This window comes from Lepisosteus platostomus, chromosome 3 (assembly GCF_059453375.1).
Source record: "Lepisosteus platostomus isolate fLepPlt1 chromosome 3, fLepPlt1.hap1, whole genome shotgun sequence".
Taxonomy (NCBI): Eukaryota; Metazoa; Chordata; class Actinopteri; order Semionotiformes; family Lepisosteidae; genus Lepisosteus; species Lepisosteus platostomus.
This window is the reverse complement of record NC_142613.1, coordinates 60,773,988-60,785,285: the sequence shown is the minus strand read 5'-3', so window position 1 is coordinate 60,785,285 and position 11,298 is coordinate 60,773,988. Positions and strand designations below refer to the sequence as shown.

General features: G+C 35.2%; 1 protein-coding gene across 1 annotated transcript; it reads right to left on the bottom strand.

Annotated features, from left to right (window-relative positions):
* Positions 1–2,500: 2,500 nt before the first annotated feature.
* Positions 2,501–6,486, bottom strand: abracl (ABRA C-terminal like). The gene is made up of 3 exons (XM_088626282.1): positions 6,332–6,486; positions 5,062–5,127; positions 2,501–3,562 (listed from the first exon to the last, which is right to left on the bottom strand). The coding sequence occupies exons 2-3, from the start codon at positions 5,120–5,122 to the stop codon at positions 3,378–3,380; spliced, it is 246 nt and encodes an 81-aa protein (XP_088482408.1). The 5' UTR covers positions 5,123–5,127; positions 6,332–6,486; the 3' UTR covers positions 2,501–3,377.
* Between the last annotated feature and the right edge of the window lie 4,812 nt (positions 6,487–11,298).

The window sequence follows — 11,298 nt, the reverse complement described above, 5'->3', positions numbered from 1 at the left end:
TGAGCTTCACTGGAAATACAGCCATAACACTGTCCACTTTACTACCACCTATACAAGTCATGATTAATCTTGTTTTTATTTGGATTTGCAATACTGAAAGAAGGTGTATTGACTGTTATTATTATACGTGGATGTGATTTTCAAAGCATCCAGTCACCGATACACTACAATATGTCACTTCACTGGTTAGGATCTGGAGAAAATCTGAAATAAAGTAAGGCAGAAACCTACGCAATGTTTAGACTGAAAGTCTGCCAAACAGCACAGCATTTTTACAAAAACACTTTATATTGAAACTTTGTGTTGCTGTTTACTAAAAATTAGCAGATTTCAGACACATCTGTGAAAAGTTCACAGTCTCCCTTGAAGCAATTAACAGCTGTGAAAAATGAACTGATTCCCACAGCCTTTCTTATACAGAATCAAAGCCATATAGATTCACAGCAAATTAACATATAATAAGAAGCTTAAAAGACAAGCAAAATTAAGTATTGTTAACATGTTATCATGTTATTCAACATTGAAGTTGTTTTCCACAAATGCATATCTCCTGAGAAACAAGAGAACATGAGAACCACCGTTCACCCAGAAATCCCCAGCAATGCAGAATGTTTACAGGTACAAGGCTTCTGAATGAAAAGGAAACATGTAAAATTGTGTTCCCTAAATACCTACAGCTCCCTCTCAACAGCTTCATAGCTCTGCAGAGTAGAGTCTATCCTACTAACAGACTGATCTTGTTACAGAATTATCTGATGTATTTGAATAAGATAGTGTTTTGCATGACACCAGTATTTGCATTACATAATTCAGCCTAACATAAATCACACTGAAGATTAATTGGAGCTTCACAGCTGTATTGAGAGAGAGAGAATGTCTTTATTATCCCCCGGGGTGGATATTTACTTGACATGGCAGTCCACACTTTACCTTAAAGTTGTATGTAAATCGTGATGGGAAATTCTTATTGAAATAATCTGGAGAGATTCCAAATTCAGACCTGACAGATTTAATGTATTCTAGTGTTTCCCTTAGACACTGCAAATCTTCATTCTGCAACAGATGGTATCCCCAGTGCATTACCCATTGAAATTTAGGGTCACAACAGAAAGAATGGCTTAATTCAAAAACCTTTAGCAGCTATATGGGTAATACTGGATTTCAATGTTACAGGTGAAGGAATTTTCTGAGCCAACATTTGGGACGAAATAAATTCGGGTTCCAGAAATCATAACCATTAAATAATTCACCTGAATTTTCTTCACAGGGCACACTTCATATGCCTCATGAGCACTGTTACATGATGTTAGTCCCTAGGTCCTAGTGTATGGTTTGTCCATGGGTCGGGTTCAATATGTTTTGGGAACAGGGCGACATGTTCCTCCTTTTCATTTACAGTTCTATACAAGAATAATCCTTGCAATCCCCAAGTACATTTACTAAATAATAACTTCGAATCTGGCCTCTCACAGCAGCAGCAACAACAAAAAAATTGCCCCTGTAATTCCATCCTCTGGCATCAATGAAGGCTCAGTGATCTTGATGCCATTTACATGGAGCCTTTTACTGCTTGGATCAAATCTGCCAGGCAGGATAGGAAGGTGAGGGGTGGTACCGCTGTGCCTCTATCATTGTTGTCTAATGCTGCATAGAGGTCCTCTGGCCCTTAATGTGAAACCAGTACCGCCGATAATGAAGGTGATGTCGCGTATTCAATTCTTTTCTGTTATGTTGGTCTTGTTTTTCAGAAATGTAAAATTATTTTTTTAAAATACTACAGTGCAATTTAAAACTAATGCTGCAAAACTATTACAAACTATGAGAAATACAAAACACAACAGAAACAACTAAATTAGCAGCAGGAAAAAAAACAGAACACTGTTGAATAATATATAGATTATTTTTATTACGTGTGACCCACTGCTTCATTGCAGATACTTTATTGCTAATACAAAATGTTTGACGTGATGACTCAAAACGAAATATCACTTTATAATATCAATTTCTTTAAAACAAGCATTCATTATAAGACAGCAACATACAGTACATTGGTCTTCCAGTGCTGTTGACCTCAATTGCACAGATTGACAGAGTAACAGTTTTTCACACAAAAAAAAACACATTGGCCAGAAACAGAAAGCACTACGCACTGCAGGTCCCTGAACTGTTGTGTTAATTTCTTGTTCCCACTACACACCTTCACATGCACAGGCATACAAAAAACAAACTTCAAAGTACTCCATGAGCTTTGTGGATATGATTTCTGTGACAGAGGTAGGAATATTGATATCACAACACAGTTCCATTTAGAAGACATAACATCATCTGAAGAAAATTCATGTAACATGTGGAAAACACTCATGTTAATATGGTATGCCCTGAACACAGTATTGCTCTCCACATTTCTTATGACATGCATGCAATAAATGATTGTAATTAACACGTGTTAATTTTTGAATATGTTTTGTATATGTACTGTAATACATCAGCTTTTTTCAAAGAAAGAGCAATATTTTGTACGTACATACCCAAAATGATTTTTTGATTGTAAGTGAGCTGTAATACAAATAACATTTATTTTTTTCAAATCGTTCTAAAAGTGGAAGGTCCTAAACCCCAACAACAAACCCGTAAACAGAAAACGCTCCATATCCTGGAGATTTTATATTTTAAATAAATTGTATTACTATTTTATGACCTTTGAAGAATTTTAATATGGCACCTTTAAAGTGAAGAATTTAGACCTGAGAAAACATTTAATTAACATATTATGTGCTTCCTTATCACCTTATGGGCAATTTAAAATACAGTACTGTATTGTAAGAGTGACCATGTAATTCCACAATAAGTAATTGGGATTTCAGTACACTAGTAAGTTTACTCCATTGTTTAAGTGCTGACAAATACAGTACTTGAAAAAAAAACAACCTGATATACGTTATGTTTGATATTATTCATTTTTAATATTTCTCTGCCTCATTTTCTATTTGGAAACCTGTGCAAAACAGTAAAAATTAATAGCCTATAAAATATGCATGAGAGGTAGTAACAGGAAGCAGCAAAAACAACCAGATAGGGATGATATTGATGGGGATTAAGTGTGTGATATTTGCTGTCTCTCACATAAATAAGATAGCGATATCTGAATCTGTCTCCGTCTTCCTACTATATGTGCCTTGTATAAAACATTTATTTCAATGAGAAAACATTTTAATTCAGCAATAGAAAAATGCAATTTGCAACATTAATAGGAGTGGTTCTAGAAATTTACAAAACATCTTAACAACATTCTTAGTTATTGTGACTTCTGACTTGCAATGTAAACCTTGACTTTAAATCAAGTCAGTAGATTGCAATTTTTCCAGCAGGTGACCTCCTCAGTCTTGGAGCAATATAACATCTACATTATCATGGACACCTTGTAAAAGAAGCTCTCCCTGAAAAGTAACGATCTTCTTGCGCTTGGCCGCTTTCAGGGTCCCCACTAGAGCTTCAAAGAGGTTTGCACATTTGTCATCATTAAACAGAACTCCAAACTTAACACTGATTTTGCCATCAGCATCTGGAAAAAAAATTAAATCAACATTAGAAACCAGCTCTAAAAATCCTTTATTCTTTAAAGTAGAACAACTGACCTATATATTTCCCAGTCCAGTAGCTTCAAGTAAAAGATTGATTATCCAGATTATGTAACTTGCTGTATATGCATTGGGGGTGTTTATTTTTAAAAACCTCATCTTACTGCTAGTCACCAGCACAGTGGGAATGACTGTTAGCACCCACAACCTCACAAATGACATACTAAGGATACCAACCATAAACACACACGGAACCTGACCACATATACAATGCCAATAAAAAAGCAGCAGAAAAAAACCTACAGGATGATTTTATTCTGAAATTATTCTAATCACTACAATTAAACACAGGAGGAGACCAATTAGCGTACAATTGCTATTTCCAAGGGTTGTGTACACTTATTTAACCGATTTGCTAGGTTTTCATTTCAATTATTTTCCAGAATTTCTGAGCATTTGTTTTTCACTTTGAGATTGAGTGTTACAACATGCAAAAAAGAGACAAAATAAACTGTAATTGAATGTATCTTGGTTTCAGGCCACAAGAATGTTTTAACTTAGAAATGTTGTGTAGACTTTCTATATGCACTGTTAATGGAAATACAGAAGATGAACAATTTTAATTATAACAATGGGAACTGAAATGTGTTCAGGTGTACAAAATATTATATATATATAAATACTTGTCATTAGTAGTATGGCAGATACTGCTTCTCAGATTCAGAAAGCTCCCCTTTCATTATTATGATCCTATTGCCATCTTAATAGTTTCAATATTTTAATTATCTGTTCAAGATTTCCTGAGCATTATATTATACTGTAGATTTAACACCTACACCCAATTTCCTTATTTTAACACTGGTCCGTGACACTGGTGTCACACAATGACACCATCTAACTGATTTATCTAATTAGGGTAGCAGAGAGCCAGAGCCTGTCCCAGCAAGCAACAGGAGCAAGGCAGGATACACCCTGAAAAGGATGCCAGTTCACTGGAGGGCACACACAGATACAAAGATGCACACACTCACACCAGGGCCAGTTTTCCCAGAAGCCAATTAACCTACCAGTATGTCTTTGGACTGTGGGAGGAAACTGAGGAAACCCACGTGCACACGGGGAGAACATACGAACTCCATTGAGACAGCACCCGAGGAATCGAACCCAGAACTCCAGCATGGCAAGGCACAATGTTAACCACTGTTCCAACATGCTGCCCACAATGACACCAAAAATACTGAATCGGTATACAAAATCGGTATGTTTTTCTAAAAACACAAGCAGTGAGTAAATCTTCTTTGGTTGCTCGGTATATAATCATAAAGGCAACAAAAATAATGACCAATGTTAAATGTAACCTAGCAACATACTTCAGATAAGAAGCTATTTATGTTTATAAAGCTGAATTTGTAGAAAGTAATACCATACCATTAGTTATTCTTAATAGTGAAGTTTGGTAAAGATTTATTCATGCATTACTTACTTGGACTGCCAAGTCGACGGATTTCATCAGCTAATAGGGACACCTCATGTTCCACGTTCATTGTTACTGAAAAACAAATACATCTCAAGATGGGTCACTTGGAACCTCAGGACCTTGAAGTTCTCAGGGATGAATGTGTCAGTGCCTTTCAGGATTTTAACTGCTTGACTCAAGTGCCCCCAGAGTCTGCCCCGTATTAGACTAAAAATAATCACTCTCTGTGTAAAAGACATTCAGTTACAGCCAGGAATTAACCTTGATGTTGTTCTTTGAAAATATTTCAAAGTTGCAATATCCTCTCTGTAATGTGTAGACAAAAACTAAATATACCAAACGAGCTCTTATGTGCATTTTAAGTTTTGACATAACTTGCTCTGATCTATATTCTGCATTTTTCACCATATGCCCCAACATCTTGCTAGAGTGTAATTTATGATGATTGATAATGGTTTACATTAAAGTAAAACAAAATGTATTTATTCGTGAAGTGTATGCAGACACAGAATTTGCATTATGACATATATATTTAACGTAAAGTAAATAAATAAAAATACTTTACTCCATATTTTTCCAACATTATTGGCTTTCCTGTTCAAATGAAAGTGGTAATACTGGTCTACCTGCCCTACCCTCAAATGTGCTTCAAATATATTTTACATTCTAGTCTGAACAGTGTACATTTCCATACTGAGCACAAACGCGACCCCTCCCCCTCCTTTGCTGAATTCCCTAGTAAATCCTCCGGTGTAAATATGTTATTGGAACAAGACGTCTTCTCTTTTTAATCTGTCGGTATTTCATTTGATTGGAGATTTCAAATTGGAATGTGACTGAAAATCGTCTCTATCATACGTCTCTTAACAAATACACTTAAGAAAACGAACGAAGATAGAAAAAACTACGGTTTAAGGACTGCAATGATTATTCAGGAGACACATTGTTCCGGCAATGCGGAAGTAGCAGTACCAACACCCAAAGAGCATGAGAATAACGCCCACTACAGAAATATAACAACGTTATGTACCACAAACACATCAGATATCTTAAAAGACCTTAAGCGACCGTTAACTTTTCACGCTTTAACAAATTAACTCTAAACATATGAGAGGCAATCTATTGTCATAACATGAAAATACTCTCAGCTCAGGAAGCGACTAGCCAATTTGTACCTTACCTAAAAGTTGCTCCTGGACAATAAATATTCCTACCGATAACGTAAAATGTATGTTTTCGAAACAAACATTGTTTTCGTCAAGTCTCTTCTACTCACCTGTGTTTCAAGACAGTCTCTTGGTTTCCACTCCAGGTACACACAGCACACGGTCGGTCTTATTAATTCAACAGGAAGTGGTTTAAGTCATTGAAAGCTGAAAGCGCCATATACAGCAAATCTAGCACGTGTGACGTCAGAACAGTTTTTTTTTCTATTTAACGCATACAGTATCCATAGTCTATTATTTAACAAGAAATAATATTATCTGTTTTAAAAATCAAACACGTTTTATCCTTAACATTCAATTGTAACAAGTTGCGTAGAAATTAGTCTTCAAGCCTGTAGTCTAGCGTTTCCAAAATTTAGTCTAATGCACGTATTACATGTAAGATTTTGGAAACTAATTAGGACCATAGGATCACCTGTGTGAGAGTAACATTCCAGGCGATAGTCAGCATGCATTTAAAAAGGATGAGCGTTGCTAACTAATTGAGTTCTTTATAGTAGCAAAACCAAAATCCAAACACTATGGTATATACTGACTTTTAGAAAGCATTTGATAAATGATTTATTCTCAAATTACTCTCAGATCACTCCTACGATTGATCTGATGTGTAATGTGGCACATAATGAGTGTCCTGTGTTACCCACATCAGTAGAATTGCAATAAATTCTTATTAGAATGATGTTTCTCATGCTTTGGACTAGAGATGTTGGATATTGTAGTGAGCATTGTTTTAGTCAAGTCTGTTCTACTCAGCTGTATTTCAGAACTGTCTTGGTTTCCAGTCCAGGTACACACAGCACACGGGCTGTCTTATTAATTCAACAGAAAGTGGCTAAAGTAATTGAAATCTGAAAGAACTGCCATATACAGCAGATCTAACACGTGTCACGTCACAACAGTTTTTTTTTCTATTTAACGCATACAGTATCTCTACAGTCTATTATTATGTTATGATATTACAAATTATCAGTATTATTATTTCATTAGAACTAATTGTATTGTGGAGGACTTTTAAATAACCACAGAATAATGCACTTTGTTCAAAAACATGGCACGAAGCACAGCACTTCAAGGACAGTACTTTTCTTCTGGCGCTAGAAACGGCTTTCAGTCATCTTTTACAAGTGGATTGAAAATGTCTATACACATCACAGCAGTCTTTAAGACTGTAGGCCCATACTCTTAAAAAGAACTTATGAAAAGCCTTTTTTTATTTTGTTTGTTCCAACAATCCCTTGCATCCTTTGCCATACCCTTCTATCAGGAAGAAGACCTCAAGGAGAGGGAACCTAAGCAGGACGTCTTATGTAGTGACATTTAACAGGAGGAATGTTGTAAAAATTCTTTATTATTATAGCTTTGTAATTGACTTTAGATGATAGAGCCTAGGGATTTAACAGAATGGCTCCAAACACAATCCCATTAAAGAGAAGGTCTTTCATTTTACATTATTTTCATGCTGTAACCATTTGTTCCAGTGTACTAAATTTAATCAAAAGAACACATTTAGCAATAGGTGTTATCTTGTTTGTTACAGCACCAATGGTATCAGCGATTAGTTTGATGTCTGTGATCACTCAAATAGACCCGGGAGCTGGAACCAGCAATGCCAGTCTCAACAGTTCTGCCTTCAGCAGATTTTGTAGCCCAGCTTCCACTCAAATATCTATTGTTAGAGGACTAGGCTGTTGCCAGTCCTTCCTTTTGGGTACTCTGGGCCCTCTGCTCTTGGATACAAACAATGCATACAATAATAAGGATTTTGTTGGAGTTTTTTTTCGTCTGTGGCACTTTCCATTCTCTACTTCTTTCATCAAAAGTAGAGAGCTGTACATTAAGCACAAAGCCTAACTAGAAATTTGTGTTTTCGAATTTCCCTTGGGTTACACTTCTCATGTCTCATGTTTTTTCCCTTCTATTGCTCTCAGTAGGAAAGGGCCCCAATACTTGGAGAAAGACTTCCTGTCTCTGTGCTTTATTATTATCTTTGCACTGCAATATAGTAGACAGAGCTGTAATGAGGGCAGGCAGAATGCAGTCCATTAGCATAATGTAACCAGCTACATCAGTTAAGCAAAGCAAATCAACTATGCATTTTAATAAGGCCAAAAACTTCCACTGTATTTCTTTTTGAGGCATCAGATGTTCTGGTTATTCCAGTTATTCTACTCACTCCTTTGTTTCATGATTGCCTCAATCTATATCTCCTTTGGTTATACTTCAGAGAGCAGTTCTTGAGAGAGAGGACTCCTTTTTGCTGCATTGTGAATCTCCACTGGTTTTTGCCTGAGTTTAGCAATATGTTGCATATTTCCAGGCTGGCTATAAAGAGACTTGTTAGTTTATTTGTGTAAAATATAATCAGAAACCTCTTCTACTTTTTGAATTTTTTTTTTCTATGCACCAGTTGTATTCCCAGATCAGTGCTATGGTGTTTCAGAGAGGTAGTCTTTTTTCCTGCATCTCAGCTTTGTGTCAGCACTAAGGATTCCATGAAAAACATGACTCTTGATCCACCCAGTAAAGTTTTTGACTTGGTGTTTTAGTGTATTATTTTCCTCTTTATATAATACTCACATCTGTATTATACAGTGTTATTAATTAGAGAGTTACTAATTATATCAATTTCACTTAAGTAGTACCTATGTTTGCCTTCAGGTATCTTCTGGTAGTTTCTAAATTGTACCCAGTGATAAGGCTGATGCTTAAGTACATAAGGGTGCCCATATTTGTTAACACACTAAATAATGAATCCCTACATTTCTTATTAAAAGATATAAGTTATATAATGTTATTCCTCCTGAAGTGACTCCTCTGTCATGTCAGAGTGCTATTAACTAATGTTGTATTTCCCAGCACAATTCTCTGTTAGCCATACAGTATTTCCGTGATTTCAGTTACATGATAATTTTATGCTGTTGCAGTTGCTTCTATGCCTTGAATTTATTATACCAATTCTCCATGCATAGGAGCAACAGTATATTTCCATAATGTGGGAAATAACCCTATTTGTCATAGACATGTTCAAAATATTATAGAAATAAATATGCAGAACAATTGCAAAATTTGCCCATAAACCTTTTATTTACAGTAAAAAAAAATTTGGAGGTGGCCCATCCAACTCAAGTAAAAAGAAACCAAATAATTACTTTTTTTTACAAAAATGTGCCTAATCATTTGCTCTAAAATACTCTATTAATGAAGAACATTATGGCAAACATCATTGCATTTATGAAATGTTTTAGTTGAATCAAACACAAATAAGGAAATGTGCTTTAATGATGCATACATAGTAGTTTTTATTTCTCCTTTTACTGTAGATACTGTGATGTACGCTTCAGGGAAAAAATACATTTGACTAATTTTCTTCTGGCTTCCTCTCCAAGTCCTTGTTAGTGTATTCCCCTGTCTCCTGTGCTCTTTATCGATGTCTTTTTCCTTCTCACACTCTTGATCTCTCATTGCTGGTTTCTCTGCTGCCACAGCCAACATGTGACTCATTTGCCCTTGAGTCCTTGGAAAGCAAACATGATTGATCAGTTTCTTTGGCCAGAGATTAAATGTGGCACAATGATGTGGTTATTAGTTTCTTTTAATAAAATAAAAAAAGCTTAAGAAATGTCCTCTTAAAGGAAAATAAATCACCTTTTGTTTTTTATGACTGCTTGAAAGATAGAAAACCTGGATTCATGCTGGTTAAACATAATTAACTATAATGTGGTGTTCTAGGGCAGTTTTCATGCTTGTACAGTATAAACTACTCTTTTTATTACTAAGTTTTTGGAGTAAATTCCATTATTTTATTCACTAAGTAAAACCTATAAAATAAAAGTAAACCTATTACACACAGTATATACTTCTTAAAGATTGTTACCAGTCAAAATCTTCCAAACACTCTTTTATATGTAACTCAAAGAAAATCAAGAGAAGCCAGTGTTTGGACTCCCTTTTTATTCCATTGTATGACATTACTCAAAATAATTCTTAGTTAATTAAGTGGAAATGTCAAATAGGACAACAAATGCAACAGAATTAAGCAGGATTGACATAGATTGTTTATTTTGTTTCTGATAAATTCATATGTGAGTACAGTAAAATCTTTTTTTTGCTTTTTTGTTTTAGCTTTTAGATGTTCTGCATTGTTCAAATTGAAGTTAAAATAATTAAAAATATTTAAAGGCAGTATTAGAATGAATGCGAATACAAAAGCCTCACTCCCTTTCAAACATGCTCTTGTGGCTAGAAAAGGAAGACGGTATACATCCTGTTTGTGGTCCAACCTTCTCTTCTTCTTACAGAACAATGGAACACTGTTCAGACGGCTAATGAATGTCACAGGTCATGACAGCCATTAGAGGAACAGATTGTGAATTCTAGGATTAAGTAATTTTGGAACAGCGGGCACATTTGCAGGCTTATCTTTTGTTTCAAGAATATTAATGGACTCTGAATTTATTTCCTTTTTTTTCTTTTTTTTCTGCCTTTCTTTTTTTTTAATTATATAATTTAAGCATGCCCAAAGGGTTTGGGCAACCAGTTGACCTTGGTCCCTAGAGGTGTTTTTCCTCCTTACTAAGGAGTTTTTGGTTCCTCTCCTCCATTGTCTTCTGGTCGTTTCTGTTCTGTATTCACAACATGAAGGGTCACTTGCTTTGTTAAGCGCCTTGGGGCAACCTTGTTGTGAAAGGTGTTATAGAAAAATTGAATTGAATTGAACTGAATTGGTTTTCATTAAAAAAAGTATAATTTGCTTCTAAATGTGTAACTTTAAAGCATATTAAGAAAACTGTCAGAATGCATTCTTCACATCAACTCAATATTTTCTTTGTACCATTTTTCAGGGAAGAAAGATAAAGGCAGTACAGAACTGCCTTCTAGCAAGTTTTAGCATAAGCTAAACTCAGAGAAGATGATGACAGTAGTTGAAAACTACTGACAGGATGATGATATTGGGACAAATTAACTATTTATCACACTACAAAATATGAAGAACTGCAATTGCAATACAATGGTATTA